Below are 24,731 nucleotides of genomic sequence, written 5' to 3'. Positions count from 1 at the left end.
ATAGGAATTAATTATTACTAATTAACCAATTTACTAAATATAAATTTGAGGTTAAAATTTTCCCACATCAAATTGTGTTAAATTGCAAATAATGAAGTAATGGCCTAATATTTTGCCACTTTCACCAAAATTGCAAATTCATCTTTGGAGGTGGAAAGAGATGATAGCTTTTAGGTACTTCTATAATTGTACCATGAAGAGCATTCTGACAGGCTGCATCACTGTGTGGTATGGGGGGGGCGGGGGGGGGGGGGGGGTAACTACTGCACAGGACCTAAAGAAGCTGCAGGGGTTTGTAAATCTAGTCAGCTCCATCTTCATTACTAGCCTATAAAGTACCCAGGATGTCTTCAGGGAGCGGTGTTTCAGAAAGGCAGCATCCATTATTAAGGATCTCCAGCACCCAGGGCATGCCCTTTGCTCACTGTTACCATCAGGGTGGGAGGTACAGAAGTCTAAAGAGACACACTCAGCGATTCAGGAACAGCTTCTTCCCCTCTACCAGCCAATTCCTAAATGGACATTGAATCCTTGGACACTACCTCACTTTCTTAATATACAGTAATTCTGTTTTTTGCATGTTTTTTTAAATCTATTCAATATATGTATACTGTAATTGATTTACTTATTATTTTTATTTTTTCTAGATTATGTATTGCATTGAATTGCTGCTGCTAAGTTAATAAATTTCACGTCACATGCCAGTGATAATAAACCTGATTCTGATTTGAGATATCTAAGGAAAAAATGAAGAAGGTTTAAATGTAGTGAATGATGATTAATAATTACAAAGTTTTAAAACTAAAAGTATTCACAACCTCCAAAATTTGCAAACATTGAAGGCTGAGCAAAAGGATTTGCTGGGTATCAGGGATTAAAGTGTTTTAGGAAAATGTTAAGTTAATGGATTTTGCAAATTTTAAACATTATGGGCTGCAATCAAATATAGGCACTATGTCAATCAAAAACCCAAAAGAACTGGTAATTCAAAATTAAACTCTAGTTTGGTTTGAGCTATGGAGGGAAATGGAAATGGTCCCGGACTATGGTAATGAAAGAACCACAACACTAACTTAAATGGTAAATCATAACCTGATTGTCTATGCCCACAGTGGTACAACACTAGTATAATCAAGAACAGAGTACTTTTAGTGCAAACGTTAATACTAATAACTAAATATTTGTTGAAGAATTTGAAGTATTTGTGGAACACTAATCTTAAACATAAAATATTGGAGTAGAATTAGGCCATTTGGCCATTGAGACTGCTCTGCCATTATGGCTGATCCAAATTTCCTTTCAGCCCCAATCTCCTGCCTTCTCCCCATATATCTTCATGGCCTAACCAATCAATAATCTGTCAACCTCTACCTTTCACATACATATAAAGACTTGGCCTCCACAGCTGCCTGTGGCAAAGAATTCCACAGATCCACTACTCTCTGACTAAATAAATTCCTCCTCATCTCCATTCTAAAGGAATTCTGTGGTGTCCTCTAGCCTTAGACTCTCCCACCATAGAAAACATCCTCTCTATCAAGGCCTTTCACCATTCGTTAGGTTTCAATTAGGTCACTCTCCCATTTCTTTGAATTGTAGTGAATACAGCCCCAGAACCATCAAACAAGCCATAGAAAGGGATGGCAATTATGAGAGCATCTGCCAAAATTGACAATAAACTTCTAAAAAATTTCTCCTGAGTGCCATTGTAATGCCGAATAGGAATTATCACTGATGAATAATAATTGTGAACATGTTTAAGGAAAAAGGATGAGTTGTATTGCTTGATTATGTTTTACTATCAATAAAAGTTTAGCATAGACAAATTGAAATAAATGAAGCATTTTAGAAAACTTGTTCAAAACTTCTTAATCTTTTAAAAAGACAATTGAAAGTGATATAATTTTAAACTAATAGTTATTGTATCTGTTTACTATCCAAATCCTGATGTGTACACCAAACTGAGGATTTCAGAGCATATTGTCCAATGTTGTGTGTTTCGCTACAGTCTCGTTGGCGCCAAGCCTGTATGAGACGTTTGCTGTGAAAACATCTCACTGCTCTCGGAATGTAAAAACTCATTCTTTGTTTTATTTGGCATTAAAGATAATTGTTATGTTTTTTTTATTATGGGTGAGATTTAAAGAATCAAAGGGAGCACTGCATGCCACATGCCAACAAAATTTATGTGCATGTTATCTTGGGCACACATACCATTGGTTTGCCATCCCTGGGTTTGGAACTTATTGCTCCTATGGTAACTGTTCAAATTAAATAAAATACTAAGAATTCAGTGATCTTGAGGAAAAGTTATTTTCTGTGTTTCACTCAGGCAGCAGCAATGCAGCAATCGATTAGCTTGCTGCAAAAAGATAAAGAATACTTGAATCGTCAAAATATGGAACTGAATATTCGGTGTGCTCATGAAGAGGACCGTATAGAACGCCTCCAAACTCATCTTGAGGAGGCAAAGCGAGCTAGAGAAGAAATGTATGAAAAATATGTGGTTTCAAGGTATGTGGTTTTGTTTTTACTTATACACAACACTACAGATGTATCTCCTTACCTTGTCTTGTGCAATCTAGCACTGATGATCTGATTAAACAAAGGTGAGATTGTTGTAAATTTTCTGGTCACTTGTTTCCAAATCTGTGCATTGGAATGTTATATCTTCTCTGCTCTATGTCTCAGCATCTACAGTCATCTTAAGGTTAAAAACTAATCTTATCTACTCAAAAACAATTTACTCACCTCATCTCATTTTTAAACAGTTGGCCCCTTATTTCTGACATTGACTTCTTTGCTTCAAGCACTTCACCCTGAGGAAACGTCCTTCAGTGTCAACCCTGTCACTCTTTCTCAAAATCTTATATGTCTCATTGGAATCACTTCTCATTCTTCTGTGTGAGATGGAGAATAGGTATATGGAACAACTAGTAATGCTGCAGCCTTACACTGTCTGCATTTGTGACCTGTGGTGTGGTCAATATGGAAGTTGCACATTCTCGCTATGGGACTAGGCACTTTGTTATCTTCCCACATTACAGAGATGTGTAGATGAAGAGTAGAATCTGGGTTGAAGGAGGGGAGGAATTGATAAGAATGTGGGAGGAATGGATTCCAGGGAACATTAGTGAGGTAATGCAGTTGATATGTAAAGCCTGCACAGAATTAATGGGCAATAGACCTGATGTTCTTTTGTATTGTAATACACGCTTCATAAGGCAAGAAATCATCATTCTGGGAACTGAATTTGAGAGTCAAATGAACTACTAAGTTTGTGAGACATCACATCAATTCAAAGTAATGACCAGAGAGGGAGATGGATTGATGTTATGGAAGACACTTCTAATGGCAGAGCACAAACAAGAAGCTGGAGGAATTCAGTGGGTTAAGCAGCATCTGTGGATATTAATTGGAGGAAATATAGTTCATTCATTCTAGACCTCAGAAAAGATCAGAGAAGCAACATAAAATATGGAAATAATGTAGAATTTAAATAGTAGCAAAAAAGAACTGATAATAAAGACTTCCATCAAATTGCAAAATATAAATTGAGCAATAGGATTTGTGTTACCTGGACCTTTTTCTCTTCTTTAAGAAGTCCTTTCAGAATTAATATTTTTGCCTAAACTGTTGGCATTCCTAATATTTTTTCCCTATTCGGTTGTACACTTTTTTCTCCAAAGCATAATAAATACATCCATATTAGTGAATACTACAATTATTCAAATTTTATGCAAAAGATGATTATCAAGAACACAAACACAGGAGGTGGTCAATTACCTTATTGCGTGCCTTCCACAATTATGCATTTTATTATTGCACACTGGCTTTTGTACAGTGCCTAATATTTAACAGTGTTAAAGCTCATAAATATGGACCTTTGAATAAACATATTTCACAGTCACAGTGTTCACCTATGAATTGGAAATAGACAATCAAAAAAGCCTGCAAATGTTAGAAATCTCAATTAGAAACATACAACTCCAACAGCAGTAGCAGAAATAAAATTAATATTTGAGTTTAATGATTTTAGTTCAACTAGAGGGAATTGAGAGGGAGAAGGACTGGAGGATCAAATTCTTTATGCAAAGTGTGGTATGTACATGCAATGAGCTGCTGGAGAAAGTAAAGGCAAGTACAACAACAAAATTCAAAACGCTTTTGGTTAAGTGCATGGCTAGAAGGGTTTCGAGGAAAATGGCCCAAAGGTGTCCAAATGGTACTAGCTTTTTGGACATCATTACTCGCATGGATGAGTTGGGCTGGAGGACATGTTTCCATCTTGCATAACTTTTCATCAGAACTAAGCAAAGCTATGAAATCAGTACATTTATTTTAAATTGCAGAGAAGGAGAACAGGTAGAATGAACACTGGTTTTATTGGAACAGTGTGAAAGGTCAGTGAGAGAGAATTCAGTGGGATTGGGAATTAAAGTGAACTGAAGTAACGAAGCTGAGGATACCTTTGCAGAATGAATGGAAGGTTTCCATCTGAATCTTACCCAATATGCATCTGATGTCCTTATTGTAGGCGAGACAATATCATGAGCACTGATTGGTATATGCTAAAGTGAAAAAAGTACAAATGATTTGCTTGGTAGGAATGTCAGATTAATGTCAGTGGCAAATTTTATAGACGGCAATCACTGTGCACTGGCGGTGGGAGAGCTAAATGTTTGGCCAGTGAATGAGGTGCCAGTGAAGTGGGCTGCTTTAACCTGGATGGTGTTGAGTGTTGTAAGAGCTGGATCCAACCAGCGTGTGTAGAGTATTGAATCCTGATTTGTTCCTGGTTTGTTATCACTGACGTATGTTGTAAAATTTGCTGTTTTGGTCCAGCAATACAGCGCAAGGCATAAAAATTGTTGCAAAATTAAAAAGTGCAAAAGGGGAATAACAAGGGTTCATGGACCATTCAGAAATCTGACAAGAGGAGAAAAAGTGTTCCTAAAACTTTGAATATGGGTCTTTAGGCTCCTGTACCACCTCTAGAGAAGAGCGCATGTCTTGGACTGTAAGGGTCCTTGATGTATACTGTCTTATTGAGGCGGCACGGCACCACCTCTTAAAGATTGTAGATTTCTTGAGGAGAGTGGAGATGAGCCACAGTATTTTGCTGTCCAGTTGAATTTCTAATTGTGCCTCAGATATTGATGATGGAAGACTCAGCAATGGTAATGCCACTGAAAATGTTAAGGCCGTTGGTTAGACCTTCTCTTGTTCTCTGGAGATGGATGTTGTGTAGCACTTTTGTGGCATTAAATGCAATTTATCAGTCTAAGCCTTAATGTTGTCTTGGATTTGCCATATACAGACAAGAACAGTTTCACTTGCTGAAGAGTTGAGAATAGAATTGAACATTTTGCAGCAATTAGCAAATGTTCCCATTTCTGATCTTAATTTGAAGGGAAAATTAATAGTTGCAGCTAAGATATTTTCTTGGGGTTGGGATGATTGATCGCTGATGACCATAACCATTTTCCTTTGTGCAAGTTATGTTCCAGCCACTGGGTTTATACCTTACACATAGACTTCAGCTTTACCAGGGCAGCACTTGCTCAATTGCCATCCTTGCGTCAAGGGTAATCCACTCTCTTGTACATGCTTGGACAAAAGCTGTGATGAAGTCCGGAATAGACTAAACATAATGAGTAATGCTGCTTGATAGACAGATTTTAAAACTTTGATGTAACCCTTACGCAACAGGCTGGTATATGTCTAGGGGAAACTTCCAGCCACTTGCCAACACCGCCTCCCATATACGCAGGTGCTGTAGAACACAAGTTAATGCAGCGTCGCACACACAGTATCAAACTCATACCAAATACAGTTATGGAATATACTTTAAAGATTTTACTAGAACTAAATGATTACTAACAATACAGTGTATATGAAGGAAAAGAAAGTAAAGTAAAAGACGCCAAACTTATCAAAGTTCAGTCAATTTAGTGCACATTGTTGGAGCTCAACCATCGAACCGTTCGATCACCCTTCGCTTTCCTCCGACCTCCACGACCTCGCACCTGGGACCACCCTAGGTGATCGACCGAGCAGTATGGCACACGTCCACCTTCTTCGGCGTTTTCTTCCCTGCTCTCCCAAAAGACCACGAAAACCCCACTCCCAGACCCACAAGAAAAAATTACATCCAACCCCATTGGTTAACAAATGAATATAATCCCGTTGTCAGCAATTATAAACCTAAACAGACTGCGAGAAACGGCAAGAATGCTGAGCCAGACAACACTCTCTCTCCAGTTAGCATAACAAAGAAGCAGTTTTACTTTTAACAAACAAATAAGCCATTTTGAATTAACATACGCAGTACATTGATGATGAATGTGTGAGAATGTGTGCAGTAATTGGCTGGATTGAACATGTTTGGTTTCTCGCTAATAGGAAAGGAAAATGTACAAAGTTGGGTATTGCATCTACTGTGGTGTCATGATAAGTGGGGGTGAGTGTTGACAATGATGTAAGTGTGAACCACGAAGCTATGGATCAAATGGTCCTTTGGGAATGCTGAAAGAGGTAGATTGCTAAAGACTGGTGGTGACATCCAGTGGCAAAAAAATAACAGGAGGTAGATGTGGTGAAAGGTAACAACAAAAGAACACTACCTTTTCTCTGTGTCGGAGGAGAAAGTGGAGTGGTATGGGGAGAGGTGAATGCAGAAGTAGAGAAAATAAAACTGAATTGATTGAGGTACCTGCTTACTGTAGTGAAGGGAAAACCAAGATTAAGGAAAAAGGAAGACAGTTTGGAAGCACTGCAGCTGGAGAAAATGGGAAAATGGAATCATGTTCATACAGGGAATCAGCTTAGAGGAGATGTCAGCAAGATAACTGAGATTCTGTAGATTTCAAGTGAATATTATCTGTTTACTCATTCTTAAAATGGAGATAGAGAGATTGCTTAAAAAGAAGGGAAGAGTGAGAGATGAAAGTGAGTGCAAGGTGGAAGCCAGAACAAAATCAAAGGAATATTTGAGTTCTTAATTGAGAGCAGGAAGCAGCATCATCAATGTGCCAGATAGAGATGAGGGAAAGGCCCTGAGTAAGAACTGAAGTAAAGATTATTCTGCTTATTCCATAAAGGAAGCTGTACCACTGCTTCAAAAAAGTGAGTGGAGAATTAAAGAAATTTTTGATGTGAAAGCGATTTCAGTATGGCAAAGTAGGGGAGGGCACTGTCTGGGCTTCATTTCAAAGAAGGATAGCAAAGTCATCAGGCCATCCTGATGTAGGATGGAGGAACATGAGGATTGGACATCCATGATAATGATGAGCTGCTTAGTTCCAGGAAACTATCAAAGTGTAAAGACATCAGAGATGTAAGTGATACGAGATTGGACAAGAGGAGGAAAAAGAATCAAGGCATAAAAGAAATAAATGAGTCAATGAGGATGGTCCTCCTTGTTGATCTAGGTAGGAGGTCGTAGGAGCATGCTGCATGTTTAGGAGATAAGACCATGAGACATAGGAGCAGGATTAGGCCATTCAGCCCTTCGAGTCTGCTCTGCCATTCCATCTTGGCTGATCCCAGATCCTACTCAACCCTATACACTTGCCTTCTCGCTATGTCCTTTGATGCCCTGACCCATCAGCAAACTATTAACTTCTGCCTTAAATATACGAATGGACTTGGCCCCAACCACCAAGTGGCCCCAGACAGTCCTTCCAGGTGAGGCGACACTTCACCTGTGAGTCGGCTGGTGTGGTATACTGCGTCGGGTGCTCCCAGTGTGGCCTTTTATATATTGGTGAGACCCGTGCAGACTGGGAGACAGTTTCGCTGAACACCTACGCTCTGTCCACCAGAGAAAGCAGGATCTCCCAGTCGCCACACATTTTAATTCCACGTCCCATTCCCATTCTGCTATGTCTATCCATGGCTGCCTCTACTGTCAAGATGAAGCCACACTCAGGTTGGAGGAACAACATCTTGTATACCGGCTGTGTAGCCTCCAACCTGATGGCATGAACATTGACTTCTCTAACTTCCATTAATGCCCCTCCATCCCTTTTTACCCCATCCCTGACATATTTAGTTGTTTGTTTTTTTTCTCTCTTTCTGCCCATTCTCCATCTCCCTCTGGTGCTCCCTTCCCCCTTTCTTTCTCCCTAGGCCTCCCATCCCATGATGCTTTCCCTTCTCCAGCTCTGTATTCCTTTTGCCAATCACCTTTCCAGCACTCCACCCCCTCTGGTCTTCTCCTATCATTTTGCATTTCCCACTCTCCCTCCTACTTTTAAATCTCTCACTATCTTTCTTTTCAGTTAGTCCTGACGAAGGGTCTCGGCCCAAACTATCAACAGTGCTTCTGCCTATAGATGCTGCCTGGCCTGCTGCGTTCCACCAGCATTTTGTATGTGTTGCAGTGGAAAAGATCATTGTCACCCTCATATTTATAGATAATAGATCTAAGAATCATAGTGGATCAGGAATTTTCAAACTGATGCTACAAAAACTAAATGGTGTTGAAACAAGTAAAATTCTATTTGATAAATTAAAATGAAATAACTTTAAATTTTGTACGCATCTTCAAAATCAAGTTTGAAATGGACTTTACTCAAGTGAGATGCATCTAATAGCTCTAAGAATCTTAATTCATCATGTCATATAAATTAGGAGACTATAGTTTTTATGGCATGCATATTAAAATGTTTGAAATTCCTTTTAAAGAGACCATTACAAAAATGAATATGAAGACAAACTTCGACATGAATTGGAACAGATTCGAATAAAAACAGACCAGGAAATTGAACATCTTCGAAGTAACTCCAAGGAAATGTATGAAAGGGAAAACAGGTAAGTCCTTATCCTTAGAGTGTGTGCAAGGAGGAATTGACCGTTATCCTGACCATTTCCAAATGAAGTTCTCATTTCCTTGAACTTGTCTTCTCTGGATGCAAAAAAAAAATCACTAACACTAAGTCATGTGGGTGATTATAAAACACAAACCTCTATTTCCTTGTAGAGGCATTTGACAGATAGAAAAGTGACATAGTTACTTCCACCACCCCCACCATCTCCACTTTCTGTAGTCGCTTTCTCCATGACTCCCTTGTCAATTCATCCCTCCTGGCACTTATCCCTGCAAGCTGCACAAGTACTACTCTTCCCAATTGCCTCTTTCTCTCTCCCTCCCCCCCCCCCCCCCACTTACTACCATTTAGGGCCCCAAACAGTCCTTCCAGGTGAAGCAACATTTCACCTGTGAGTCTGCTGGAGCTGTCCGCTGGAGCTGTCCACTGTACCTGGTGCTCCCGATGCATTGGTGAGACCCGACATAGATTGAAGGACCACATTGTCGAGCACCTCAGCCTCATCTGCAAAAAGCAGTATTTTCCAGTGGCCAGCCATTTTAATTCCTATTCCCATTCTGGTTCCCATGTGTTGGTCAGACCCAGAGCCTGGACGGACACCTTACTGCCCTATTGTCCTGTTTATTATTTATTGTAATGCCTGCACTGTTCTGTGCACTTTATGCAGTCCTGGGTAGGTCTGTAGTCTAGTGTAGTTTTTTTTTCTGTGTTTTTTTACGTAGTTCAGTCTAGTTTTACGTAGTTCAGTCAGTACAGTGTCATATAACACCATGGTCCTGAAAAAACATTGTCTCATTTTTACTATGTACTGTACCAGCAGTTTTGGTCGAAATGACAATAAAGGTGACTTGACTTGACTTGGTCCCTGGCCTCCTCTTCTGCCACAATGAGGCAACTCTCAGGTTAGAGAAGCAACACCTCATATTCCATCTGTGTAGCCTCCAAACTGATGGCATAAACATCGATTTCTCCAATTTCCAGTAAATTTTCCCCTTCTCCCTTCCTCCTTTTTCATTCCCCACTCTGATCTTTTACCTTTTCTCACCTGATTATCATCTTCCCTAGTGCCCCTCTTCCTAACCTTTCTTGCATCATCCACTCTCCTATCAGATTCCTCCTTCTCCAGCCCTTTGCCTTTTCCACTTATCACCTCCCAGCTTCTTACTTCATACCTCCTCCTCCAGCCACTTGGAATGATGGAAGCCACCTCTGAACATTTTGAAGCTGTTCTCAATGAGGGGGATGGTTGTGCTCATGTTGGAGCTGACTGAGTCTACACCTCTCAGCAGCTGTGCGTTGGACCCTCAATACCAGTTAGAAATACAACCAGTCAGAATACTCTCTACGGTGTGTCTGTAGAAATTTGCTAGTTTTGATGACATGCAAAATCTCCTCAAACTCCTAATGAAGCCCTCTGGTATGCCTTCTTTGTTATTCCATCAGTATGGTGGGCCCAGGATAGATCCTCTGAGATGATTACGCCCAGGAACTTAAAGCTGATCATCCTTTCCACTGCTGACCCCACAATGAGGACAGGTGTATGTTGCCCCGACTTCCTCTTCCTGCAGTCCACAGTCAATACTTTGGTCTTGCTGGCACTCAGTGCATCGTTGTGATGCCACTCAATCAGCCTATTTATTTCACTCCTGTGTGTGTCCTTTTCCCCATCTGAGGTTCACCACAGTGGTGTCATCAGTGAATTTATAGATGGCATTTTAGCTGTGCCTAGCCTTACACTCGCAGTGTAGAGGGAGAAGAGCAGTGGGTTAAGCACACATCCTTGAGGTGTGACTGTATTGATTGTCAGCAAGAAGATGATCACCAATTATGATAACTGTGGTGTCCCATTGAGGAGATCAAGAATCCAGTTGCAGAGGGAAGTACAGAGGCCCAAGTTTCAAAACCTGTTGGTTAAAGCTGATTTATACTTGTGGATCGCATCTACGCCGTAGGTATCGCGGACCCTACGCAGTAGAGTGACGTGCACCTCTCCAGAAAAGTTACTCATGCGTCGCAGTGACGCAGACTGCAACAACTGTGTTTGGCCCGCTTGGTAGCATCGCATTTCCTCCTACGCATTTCCAGTTGCTTCTTCGCCACCATGTCTGTAGGCTGTGCGTATACCGATGCGAAATAGATGAACCAGATCGTCAAATCTATCTGCCGACATGTGAAAATGTTCGAAATGCATTTCCTCGTCCATGTCTCTCATGAAGAAACTCAACACAGTGGCATAGAAACCCCACCACCAACTAGCGTTTTGGCGCACACAAATGCATGCTCGCTACGGCATAGAGCGACTTAGAAGTGAAAATCAGGGCTACGGCGTAGGCTGCTGCGTAGCCCGTACGCACAAGTATAAGTCAGCCTTTACTGCTGTGCAAAAACATTAATTTATTATTTTATTGATAATATTGACAGTTCCTTTTCCCCGTAAATGCTACTCGACCTGCTGAGTTCCCCAGCAGTTTGATTTTCTTTTTGCTTCAGATTCCAGCATTTGCACTCTAGTGTCCCCAACACTTTTGTAGTTGTATAATCCAGTTAACCATTCAGTTTGACTTTGAAGGGGTTTTAAAGGAATCTAAGTGGTAAACCTTTTTTTTTACACAGAGTGGTTGATATCTCGAATGTACTGTCAGAGGAGGTGGTGCATCCAGATACATGCACAGTGTTTATGAAGTATCATTTTAGGAATTTCAGAAATGTTTATAATAATTTAAAAATAAAAGGATGTAGCTAAAGTATAGTACTTCAAATTAAGTTATGGAGGTTAATTTTTTTTTCTCTCTCAAGTGTCTATTCTGGACATCCACATTATTTTATTCACAGTGCTGCATTGAATTTTTAATTTGGAAAATTGTAACACATTTATAAGTAAATGAATTTAAGGACATGAAGAAAATTTTCATACCTCAAGGATCAGTGAGGATTCATGGGGAAAGAAAAAATGCTTAGAATTTCATATCAATGGTGTTTTTAAAATGCCACTAATTGCTGAGTGTTTGTGTCACGGTCTCAATGTACTGTGAAAATCTTTCTGCATAATACTTGCTGGTGAATATATAAAATTAAATCAGGCACAAGGAACTTAAATGTTGCCTCAAAAAACCTTAATCGTGCATCTTTCCCAAGTTTCAAAAAGTTCCAATCTTTGCTCTGCCTCAGTATACCCACTATTGAAATCTTTGTGCAAGTACTCCTTTCACATCTAGACTTGATTATCTTAATATTTTATTATCTAGTATAATCATCTGCTCTAAATTTCAACCAGTTCATGCTACCCATGCCCTATCCAGTGAAGATTTTCTCAAGAGGTCATTATTTATCCTGCAACAGACATTATTAAAACGACACACTTCTTAGTCCTTTGTGAGACTAAGGGATGTCCAGATAGAAGCATTTAAAATTGTGAGAGACATTGATAGAGCAGATAGCCAAAATCTCTTTTCCCCATGGTGAGGCTATCTAAAACAAAAGGGAAATGGTTTAAAATGAGATGATGGAGTTTTAAAGGGATCTGAGTGGTAACCTGTTTTACGCTGAGTGGTTGATATCTGGACCGTACTGTCACAGGTCAGAAGAGGTGGTGTATTCAGATACATGCACAATGTTTCTGAAGTATTTTAACATACCCTTCTCTAAATATCTGATAACTACTTAAACAGGCAGGAGATAGAAGATGATAATCCTAATGCAGGCAAATGCATTTCTCGTACATGGATGAACAAGTTGGCATAGACGTGCCGGGTTGATGAATCTGTTTCCGTGCTGAGCAAATGTATGACTTTGTTATATGCATGTTGGCTGCTACATGTCATATATTACAGTATATCCATTTGCAAGACCATTTCCTTGTCTGTGAAATGATTAGGGGCATCCATAAGGCATAGTGTAAATGTTTCGTAAGTTTCAAAGGTACATTTGATGTCAGAGAAATGTATGCATTTTGCTGCTTTCGCTCTTCTGTCTCCCACGACACATCAATTTCCTGCAGCTGCACCGACCTCCAGTCTGCCTGCTTCCAGAGCCATGAAACCCTGGAACCCTGAAGACGCGCTAGTCTTCTAGGCCACGTCCTTGGCATATCGAATAGCGGCTTGTTGTGAGACCCCAAGAGCGGGTCCCATTTCTGCAAAGAACCGAAGTCAGTGTGTAACTCCAGGTCAGGGTCTTCAAAAGAACCCTGAAAGGGAACATTAGAGGTATTAAAAATAGAAATAGAGTTGTTTCTGAAGATGCAAGCAAAGGAGTCACTGTTAGGTGCCATCATTCTCCTAAGCTAAGTGTAAGTGGTTCCCTGTCTTTTCACCTGCAAGCACGTTCCTGGTGTCATATATTGGCTTCTAATTTTCCCAATCTTAAACTTAGATTTGTCAATCGCCTTTTTATTTATTTTTGAACTTTTTCAGCTCCATCTGCCTGCAAGATTCAGTAACTGTGTTTACTTGCTTGCAAATTTTATCCTCTGTTTTAGCACCAATGCATCCTTTTCTCATTTCGGTCAGGGTCTATCTAAATCAGAAACCTTGGCTCAACAGTTCTGTGTGCACTGCATTTAACACACGAGACAGAGCTTTTGCCACTGGTGACCACCAGGAACTCAAGGAATGCAGCTATGATCTGCACAAGTCATCAAGGCAGCAAAACGACAATACAGGGACAAGATCCAGAGGCAACTCTCCACCAACAAAACATGCAGCTTATGGCAAGATCTGTACACTACCACAGACTTCAAAGCTAAACACAGTGGTGCTGCCAACATTGCTGCCTCTCTCTCAGATGAGCTAGTCAGTTTGATGTTGCCAACACTGAGCCCCTGAGGAGAGTTGCCAGTGTGACCTGCACCTCGGTCATCTCTGAGGCTGAAGTACGCAGGTGCTTCCAATGAGTGGACAGCCAGAAGGCTGTGGGACCACACAGCATCCCAGGGTGGGTACTCAGATGTGCGTGGCACAACTGGCTGGTGTGTTTGCAGACACTTTTAATCTCTCTCTCTACCAGTATAGAGTGCTCTCCTGCTTCAAAAACATCCACCATTGTCCCTGTATCTAAAAGACCAAGGTAACATGTCTGAACGACTGGCATCCTGCCATACTCACCTCAATAATAAGTAAATGCTTTGAGATGCAGGTAAAGGACTACATCTGCAGCATGTAGCCATCCACACTGGACCCGCTACAATTTGCCTACCAACACAACTTATTGACAATAACCACAGCTCTACATACTGTCCTTGCACACCTGGAGAAGAGGGGCGCTTATGTGAGAATGCTGTTCTTGGACTACAGTTCAGCATTCAACATCGTAATTCCCTTTAGGCTTGACAAGAAGCTCAGCGACCTCGGCCTTCACCCTGCCTTTTGCAGCTGGATCCTGGACTTTCTGTCAGATCGCTGACAGGTGGTAAGAGTGGGCTCCCTCACCTCTGCCCCTCTGACCCTCAACACAGGAGTCCCCCAGGGCTGTGTCCTAAGCCCCTCCTTTACTCTCTGTATACCTATAACTGTGTCACCACCCACAGCTCCAATCTGCTAATTAAATTGATTACATTGATTGGCCTTATCTCAAATAATAACAAGGTAACCTACAGAGAAAAAGTCATCACCCTGACCCAGTGGTATCAAGAAAACAACCTCTTCCTTGATGTCACAAAAACGAAGGAGCTAGTTGTGGATTACAGGAGGAATGGAAATCTCCCCCCATTGATATCAAAGGATCTGGGGGAGGGTGAACAGCTTTAAGTTCCTCAGTATACACATCACCGTGGATCTCACTTGGTCTGTACATACTGTGTGGTGAAAAAAGCACAACAGCACCTGTTTCACCTCAGGCGGTTGAAGTTCAGCATGAGTCCCCAAATCCTAAGGACTTTCTACAGGGGCACCATTTAGAGCATCCTGACTGGCTGTATTACTGCCTGGAATGGGAACTGTACTTCCCTCGATCGCAGGACTCTGCAGAGAATGGTGCGGATAGCTCAGCGCTTCTGTGGCTGTGAACTTAACATTATTCAGGACATTTACAATGACAGGTGTGTAAAAAGGGCCCGAGGGATCATTGGGGTCCCGAGTCACCCCAACCACAAACTGTTCCAGCTGCTACCATCCTGGAAATGGTACCACAGCACAAAAGCCAGGACCTACAGGCCCTGGGAACAGCTTCTTCCACCAGGCCATCAGACTGATTAATTTACACTGACACAATGGTATTTCTAAGCTATATTGACTATATTAAGCTATTTATTACAAATTATGATAGTTTGCACATTATGTTACGTCTCTGTCTGAATGTACAAAGGTTTTTACTCATGTATGTGAAGGATGTAAGAAATAAAGTCGATTCAATTCAACGTTATAGAATACCCACCCAATACACATTCACATTTCCATTTCAATGACTACTTTAAGAATTTCCTTAAAACAAGTGCCTGATATGCTTGGCAAAGAGTTTCCTGCCGAAGGGTTTTGGTCTGAAACGTTGACTACTTTTCTTCCATTGATGCTGCCTGGCCTGCTGAGCTCTTCCGGCATTTTGTGTGTGTGTTGCTCGGATTTCCAGCATCTGCAGATTTTCTCTTGTTTGCCAGATAAGCTTTTCATCCTCCCTCTGAATAGCTTCTCGTTTTTTCTCAATGTCTCCTCCCTTGGGAGGTCGGCATAAATGGTTGAGAATAAACCTCTGTTTGGCCACCAAAGAATAATTTTCTATTTTACCCCCTCTGAATGTTACCATTGGTACTTTTTATAGCAACTGATTTTCATATAAAGTCAAAAAATAGTATCATCTTCAATGCTAACCATCAAACCACACCCTTGAAAATTGGAAGAGGATGCTGCCATCTATAGCAAGGCTGCGCTTCAGCTTAATGATGACTTTAGTTGTAGAAATCGATATTGTGGCTAGTATGTTGATTGGTTTCTGGGATATCCAGCAGAAAATTAATGCTTTTGCTTGGTGGCTGAAATGGATCTGAGCAAAAGCAATCTTATGCCCAAATTTTCTTCCACCATATAGTTTGGATATTCTACTTTTTAAAACCCTGATCTCATTTCTGGAAACAAATATCTGAGTTTGTTTGAACATCCATTAGTTTTCCTGGATATTGATATTCACAGTGCTCACCGTTTTGAAGGATTTATGGAGTAAAACTGGAGAGTAAGTTCCATTGTCCTCGGTGTGTAGTTAAATATGTTGCTGTTGATTTGAGTGCACTTTCATATGCTGCACTGTACCAGGATCTTGGCAAGAGAATGTTTCAGTAATTGCCCACCAGATGCTATCTCAATGCAACAGCAGAAGTTCGGTCAACATCATTCAGGTTTAACGGAATGTTTAATACTGTAATATTTTAACTACCAAACCTCTCTGACAATATGCACTTAATTTTAGAAACATGAATTCTAATCCAGTCAAATTTAAATTGCTGTTGGAGACTTGATGCAAATTGAAACCACTAACTTTGCTTTGTCTTTCTGCTTCTTTTAACATTCTCCATCTCATGTTGTTTCAATTTACTTTCTATATGTAAATGTTTATATTCAGATTTTACCATAGACCTTTATGTCTATTTGTTTCCTTAGAACTGTTTCAGAACAAATATTGTAAAACTACTCTATTTTCAATCCTGTTAGCACTCTCTAACTATCATTTATTTACACAAGTATTATTACACAAGTACAATATCATTTTTTGATGTTGGCAATATTTATCTGTATCATAAACATGAGAAAGTCTGCAGATGCTGGAAATTCAAAGCAACACACACAAAATGCTGGAGAAACTCAGCAGGTCAGGGAGCATCTATGGAAATGAATAGATGGTCGAAATTTTGTGCCAAGTCCCTTCCTCAGGACTGAAATGGACAGGGAAAGACGTCAGAATTAAAAGGTGGTTGTGGGGGGAGGGTGTGGGTAGAAGGAAGATAGCTGAAAGTTGATAGGGGAAGTCAGGAGGGTGGGAAAAGTCAAGAAGACAAAGGAATCTGATAGGAGAGGAGAGGGGACCCTGGGGGAAGTGATAGGCAGGTGAGAAGAGGTAAAAGGTCGATGGGGGGGGGGGGGGGGGGGGGTTTGATTTTTTTTTACCAGAAGGAGAAATCGATATTCATGCCATCAGGTTGGAGGCTAGCTAGATGGAATGTAAGGTGTTACTTCTCCACCCTGATGGTGGCCTCATATAGGCAAGAGGAGGCCATGGACCAATATGTCGCAACAGGAACGGTAATAGTATAACTCCTCAATTAAAATACTACAAATATATATTTAAATGCTACAATAATGTACTTATATTTGCAGCTACTGCTCTGTACATTCAACCTTCATCACATATGAATCATTTTCTTTGATGCTTATCGTGTGTTGATATACCTTTCATGTTGTGGATTTCTTTAAATTACTGCTTCAGTTCTAATATGTTACCATACAATTCTTAATGAACGCAGTTTAGGATTCTTTATGCTTCAGTGCTAGGCTTTACCTTTTATGTAAATGTTTTGCTTCCATGGAAATAAGTTCCAAGTCGTAATGATAGCAATCTCAATGTTTTGTCTGATTTGTTGTGCCAGAGCATTACCTTAGTTTGTTATTCTGCTGCTTGCAGTCAAGAACAATGAGATGAATAATAGTAATAATATTGCTTAACATATAGTGTTCCTCTGAACACACACCACTCCTTATGGAGGGATCAGAAGTAGAAAGAGTGAGCAATTTCAATTTCCTTTTTAAAAATAAACTGAATAAATGCTGTTTCCAAATCATTGTATCATTTCCTGCATTGAATTCATGGAAAATGCAGCACAATTGAAAACCATTTAATTCAACTCATTCTTACCAGTATTTGTCTTTCCACAAATGACTTGCTTAACATGGTACACACTTCCCTGATCCCTTGTAGGTTTGTTGAACCACCCCCTTGAGTGCGTGTATGTTATTCACCTCTCTCATTTCTTGTATACAATCTCATTCTTAGGGTGAATAAATTTGTTGGGAAATTTCATTTCCTTACTATTATTTTATAGTAATATTATAAGATATAGGAACAGAATTATGCCATTTGTCCCATTGTCTGCTCTGCCATTTTGTCATGGCTGATCCAATTTTCCTTTCAGCTCCAATCTCCTGCCTTCTCCCCATATCCGTTCATTCCCCGACCAGTCAAGAATCTATCACCCTCTGCCTTAAATATACATAAAGACTTGGCCTCCACAGCTGCCTGTAGCAAAGAATTCCACAGATTCACCAGTCTCAGGCTAAAGAAATTCCTCCTCATCTTCGTTCTAAAAGGGAACCCTTCTCTTCTGAGGCCGTGACCTCTGGTCTTAGCCTCTCTGACCATAGGAAACATCCTATCCACATCCACTTTATCAAAGCCTTTCACCATTCAAAATGTTTCAAACAGGTCACCCCTCATTCTTCTGAATTCCAGTGACTACAGGCCCAGAGCCGTTAAATACTCTTCATCTTCCAATTCTGCATACTTGTGGAAATACAGTACTTCCTTTGTCCCTACCATCAAACATTTGATTAATTTAACAACTTTGTTGTCAGGAGTAAAGAGAGGCATCCTGTTTACTTTTGCATTGTTAGTGTTCTCGTTTTTGGTCTAATGCTGAAAACAAATTATAAAAAGAATTTTCAGAAGTAGGAGTGGAGTAGACAATTTAGCCATTTGACCCTGTTCCACCAGTCAACATGTTCGTGGCTGATCTCTAACATTAAAGTCATTTTTTAGTACTGTCCTGATATCCCATGATTTTTCTTAATATCCAAAAATCTAATTGATCTCTTTTTTCATTGAACTCAGTGACACAGCTTCTATAACCCTCTAGGATTGTGTGAAGTTTCTCTGTACCTTAGCCCTAAATGATGTGTTCCTTATTTAACCCTTGGTCCTGAACTCCTGAATTTAGGGAAATATCTACTGTACCTGCATCCAGCCTGTCAAGCCCCTTTACGAATTTTGTAACTTATTTTTTCATTTTTTCTAAATGCTAAGGAATAGAGCACACATTAGCTCTTTTTCATCTTTTGCTTTCATCTCTTGCTTGTGATAAACCTCACTGCCTCTTTTTAATGATCTCATTAATCTGTCTCTATCTACAGTAGTCTCTGTGTTCAGTGATCCAGTTGTTCAGTTGCCCACTTAAAGTTCATTCATGATGCTATTACTACTTAGTAAAATGTAACTTTGTTGTAACTCATTTGCCATTTTTATTCCAATGCTGCAGAATTAACATTTCCGTGTGATTTGTGCATTCAACTCAGTAATAGTTAATCCTTCAAATATTGCAGTTGGCAAATATGCAAATTGTGTTTTGATTCTAAGACCAAGACTATTTATTTAAATTGCTGGTGACAACATTCAGCACAGATCCTTGTGGGATTCCACTTTTGACTTTCTGTTAATGTGAATGGGTGCTTTTGTCCAGTTTTCTACTTTCTGTCTTGAAACTTAAGTGGCTGTCTATTCTGTTAGTGGTCCCTGGCTCAGTTATTCAGTTGCAGATCATTCCTTTACTGACTATTGCATTGACTGTAGGTGTGGAACTCAGGTGATTAAGCTAGGTTGAACAATTTTTTTAAAAAATTATAACATTTAAAAATTAATTTCATATCACTTCACAACCTAAAATCTCATTTTTATTCACCAGGAAATTAAAATTTGTAGGGTTAAGTGAGTACTTTCAAACAAATTCATGGCTGATGAGGCTCATAGAGTAGAAAGCTTCAAGTTCCTAGGAGTGAACATCACCAGTAGCTTGTTATGGTCCAACCACATAGATGCCGTTGTCAGGAAAATTTACCAATTTTGCTAGTTGAAAGTTTTTGTTAATCAGATTCCGCAGCATAGCAGTTCAACCCGTTCGCGTTCCACAAATTAAACTGGAAAAAATGAACAAAGAAGTGAATTGCGAAAATTAACAGTTTACCTCAACAGGAGGCCCCTTCAATGCTGCATGAATAACCTAAAAAAAAGTCATTGCTCTTCTCGTTCTTCTTCTCCCCAGCACAAATGGTAAAACTCTTTGGCTGCCTCTGGTGTATCAAAATAATGCTTTTTACCTTCATGGATGACCCGGAGCCGGGCAGGATACAAGAGGCTGAACCTGACCCCTTTCCCGTAAAGCAGGGATTTCACCTTCTTGAATGTTGCTTTTTTTTCCCCAGCTCTGCACTAAAATCTTCATGAAAAAACACTTGATGCCCGTAGAAATACAGCCCCTGCTTCTGTCTACTGATGATGCGCTGCTCATCTTGAAGAAGTGAAAGAGAACCAGGAACGTTCTTGGTCTCGTTTGCTTGGCTTCAGGGACGCCAGATGGTTTAGGCCCGACTTGGTGAGCATGCAAAAGCATGAGAGGCCTTGGGAAGAAATTTGTCCCCAGCACTTTGTCAAAAAACTCGGTCATAAATTTAACAGGATCCGAACCTTCCTAATTTTCAGGAATGCCGACCACTCTCAAATTGGATCTCCGCTACCGATTTTTGAGGTCATCTAGCTTCCCCTTCAGAAATGCGGTTTCACTCTGCAACGCTGCAGTGGCAACTTCGGCGCTCGCCAGTCGGTCACTATAATCATTCAGGCCATCTTCAACCTCACGAATGCATTCATCATGCGACTCGTAATAAGACATAATTTGTTCCATGGTAGCATTCACTGGTGACAAAGCATCTTCAAGTTCTCTTTTTAGGGCAGAATGCACCACTTGCGTCGTGTCAGTAAGAAGTTCTAAACAAAGCCTCTCCAAGTCATCAGGTAGCGCAGGTCCAGCAGTGTGCAACGGCGCCATAACCATAACATCAGCTTTCTTGCTCGAGGCTTCACCATCTTTTTCCCCAATTTTACTTCAAAGGTGCATCTTATTTGCCATTTCAGTGTCCAGCAACGTCCTGGGTTGTTCACAATGTTAAATATTCACAGCAAAGATAAACAGGTAGATTTTCAATAAAAATCAGGAGCCACACTCACACACACCTACTCACTGTATGCTCAACCTGGAGTTTAGTTTCCTAGTTTTTTTTTTGTTTTTAATGCTTTGCTTGACCTGTGTTATCTTTAGCCTATATATATTAAAGGTAGAATAAGTGATTGTACAAATTTTAAAGAGGGGAGCCACCCTGGATTAGTTTGAAAGTTTTGGTTGTATGGAGAACGCTTTGGAAGTTTTTTGTTTGGTAACGTCTGCAATCCTCAGTTGGGGAGGTAGATCTAGGTTTTGGGGGTTAATTGTTTTTTTTTGTTTGTGTAAAGGGATGGGGGGAGTGTTTTTGGGGGACCACCATGGCAGCTTATTCTTTTGTGTGTTACGGGTTGGTCAGATTTTCTTTTCACGGTGCTTTATTCTGTGCAGCTTGTGCCCTCACACTGTTTTGGATTGTGGGCCCTGTGTATCTTTGATATGGTTAACATGAGTGCTGCTGATGGAGGCCATCCTGTGAGGTTTATTTCTTGGAATGTAAAGGGGCTCAATGGTCCTGTGAAAAGAGCTAAAGTTTTCTCTCATCTGAAACAATTAAAAGCAGATATACTATTACTACAAGAGACACATTTAAGAGTGGACTCCGTAAAGCATGGATTAGTCAGGTTCTTCATTCCAGATTTAATAGTAGGTTCAGGGGGGTAGCAGTATTAATCATCAAAAGAATGCAGTTTACACCATCTGATGTAATCGGTGACCCTAATAGTCGCTTTATTATAGTCTCTGGATCTCTTTTTCAGATACCTGTCATTTTGGTAAATGTTTATGCCCCTAATTGGGATGACGTCCACTTTGCAAATAAGGTTTTGTCATTAATACCTAACCTGAATACATACCAGCTAATCTTTTCAGGAGATTTGAACTGTACTATTGACCCACTGCTTGATAGGTTTAGCTCTATTTTTGAATCCATCGGTTAGGCAATTCTCTTTCTTTTTTCATGTTCACCACTCCTATTCCAGGCTAGACTATTTCTTTATAGATAGCTCCTTGATACCAATGATTAGACAAATTGAGTACACTGCTATAGTTATATCTGATCACTCGTCCGTGAAACTGGACCTAAGTTTTCCTTTAAACATTAGAGAATGGCCTCTGTGGAGACTTAACCCCCTTTTGCTTTCCAATGAGAAATTTTGTAGTTATATATCGGCTAACATTGACACATTCTTCGAAAATTTACCAATGCTTGTACTTCCTCAGGAGGCTAAGGAAATTTGGCATAATCCTGTCAACCCTTGCTAAATGGTATTGATGCACCATAGAAAGCATTCTATCTGGTTGCATCATGTCTTGATATAGAAATGCTCTGCCCAGATCCACAATAAACTGTAGAGAGTTGTGGGTGCAGCTCAGCACATCACAGAAAGCTGCCTCCCCTCTGTGGACTCTGCCTACACTTCTTCCTACCTCAGTCAACATAATCAAAGACCACACCCACCCTGAACAAGCTCTCTTGTCACCCCTCCCATTGGATTCAAAATATGAAAACCTAAAAGGCGCATTCCACCAGGCTCATTGACAGCTTCTATCCCGCTGTTAAAAGACTATTGAATAGTTCCTTAGTACAATAAAATGGATTCTTGACTTCACAGTCTACCTTATTATGATCTTGTACTTTGTTTACCTGCACTGCACTTTCTCTGTACCTGTTTCAATTTATTCTGCATTATTGTTTTACTTTATTATGCTTCAAAGCACTGTGTAATGACCTGATTTGTATGAATAGTATGCAAGACAGGCTTTTTACTCTATCTTCTTACACATGATAATAATAAATCAATTTCAATTGTACAGCTTATTCTAATATGCATCTCTGCCAATATTTTATGGGGACAAATATTACATACATTTGAATTTCCTAATGTATGATAGTTAAAGGATATGAATAAGCCTGCAAGAAAATATATTTCCATGCGGAGTTTTGTTCTTACTGTTTGAATTCTTCTAATTTAGAAATTTAAGAGAAGCAAGGGACAATGCAATTGCAGAAAAGGAAAGAGCAACTGAAGCAGAAAAGGATGCCCAAGCAAAATATGACCAGCTTCTAGAACAGTAAGTTTTATACTTTGCAAATTGAATATACAGAAAATTTAGAATTCCTCTGTTCCCTGTTAGTTTAAAAAAAAGAAAAACATTTAGATAATAGGTCTAAATGGTAATAGGTAGTGATTTTCATGGTTTCCACTATTGAAATAACTTCAGTCCAGGTGATTTTTGGAATGTTATACTGCAGACATTTTCTTTTTGTTTTGTACCAGCTGTAATTCTAGTGATAATTTACATTTTGCATGTGAACATACAGTAGCTATAAGCTATTACTAAGAATAATGATCATTATTATAAGTCAGGATATCAAGACCATAAGACTATAAGATATAGGAGCAGAATTAGGCCATTCAGCTTGTGCTCTGCCATTCCAACATGGCTGATCCCGCCCGGATCCCATTCAACTGCATACAGCTGCCTTCTTGCCATATCCTTTGATGCCCTTGACTGATCAGGAAACGATCTTAATATACACATGGACCTGGCCTCAACCACAGTCTGTGGCAGAGCATTCCACAGATTTACTACTCTCTGGTTTAAAAAAAAGTCCTTACTTCTGTTCTAAAGGGTCACCCCTCAATTTTGAGGCTGTGCCCACTAGTTCCTCCACCATAGGCACCACGGTTACATTTCCAGTTTTGTTGCATATAAAATAAACTTTTATCTAGAAACAATACCCACTTGAACATCCATCAGAAATTAGGTACTTCCTGGAAGAGAAAAGTATTCATGCTAGAGTATGATGTACTGTTATGATAACCGTGGAATGCATGGTATACCAATGCCACATTAATTCCCAGATAGCAGGGTTCAAAGGTCCAATTTAATGTCAGAGATATACATCCTGAAATGCTTTTTCTTTGCAAACATCCACAAGAACAGAGTGCCCCAAAGAATGAACGACAGTTAAATGTAAGAACCCCCAAGTCCCCCCAGATCTCCCCTCCCCCGTGTAAGTGGCAGAGAGCAACAATCCCCCCCCCCCCCCCCCCACCGGCAAAAAAAAGCAAGTATCAGCACTGCCACCGAGCACTCAAGCTTGAGCAAAGCAATAGCAAAGACACAGACTTGCAGTTACCCCAAAGACTTCACGTTTCACCTAGCATTCGACACACCACGGTTCTCTCTCTCTCCCTAATAAGGGAGAAGGGGGTGTCTCCATTTTCCCAGCAAGCGGGGAGACATAAACAATTCGCTGATTTAGCATGTTAAAAGTCTGATGCGTCGCTTTTCTGAGCTCTGTTCCCAAAGATCACCAAGATCTGGGTCTTTGGGCAGACAGCAGTAGACTTTCCAACTCCCCCAATGACACACATGTCTCCTGCTGTGACACCAACCCTCGATCTGCCCATTGTAGATTCCAAATCCGAGCCGGACTCTCAGGCTGAATCCTTGGCGCGCCGAACAACGGCCAGTCCTGAAAACCCGAGAATGGGTCCCATTTCCGCAAAGAACCGAAGTCAGTGTGTAACTCCAAGTCAGGGTCTTCAAAAGAACCCTGAAAGGGAAAAATAAAAATATTAAGATGGAAATGGAGCTCTTTCTGAAGATGCAAGCAAAGGAGTCACCATTTAGCGCCATCTAAACTTCGCTCCGCCTATGCAGGGAATCTGTAAGGAGCTATTTTGCTGTTCCGATGCAGCAATGAGTCATGTGATGATGAGCTGCATAGAACAAAAGTAAAGCAGATAATACTACAAACACTCAGTCGTCAGGCAGCAGTTGCAAAAGTAGAAAACAGTGTTTTTAGGTTGAAAGCCTTCGTTAGAACTCTGCACTTGAGAAAGCAAGTTATCTTTAAGTGGCAAAAAGAGAGTTGTGGGTAGAGAGTTAACAAGGGAAATGATAATGGGCACTTTTCTGAAAAA

General features: G+C 40.3%; 1 protein-coding gene across 5 annotated transcripts in view; it reads left to right on the top strand.

Annotated features, from left to right (window-relative positions):
* LOC140715673 (progesterone-induced-blocking factor 1-like) overlaps positions 1 to 24,731 on the top strand; it is a 282,888-nt gene that overhangs the window by 39,113 nt on the left and 219,044 nt on the right. For all 5 annotated transcript variants that reach the window (XM_073028043.1, XM_073028051.1, XM_073028064.1 and 2 more), the window contains 3 exons: positions 2,333 to 2,514; positions 8,692 to 8,817; positions 22,771 to 22,869. In XM_073028043.1, the coding sequence (XP_072884144.1) occupies positions 2,333 to 2,514; positions 8,692 to 8,817; positions 22,771 to 22,869 (407 nt within the window). The remainder of the gene's footprint in view (positions 1 to 2,332; positions 2,515 to 8,691; positions 8,818 to 22,770; positions 22,870 to 24,731) is intronic.

Source organism: Hemitrygon akajei, chromosome 2 (assembly GCF_048418815.1).
Source record: "Hemitrygon akajei chromosome 2, sHemAka1.3, whole genome shotgun sequence".
Classification (NCBI taxonomy): Eukaryota; Metazoa; Chordata; class Chondrichthyes; order Myliobatiformes; family Dasyatidae; genus Hemitrygon; species Hemitrygon akajei.
This window is presented reverse-complemented; position numbering and strand designations above follow the sequence as displayed.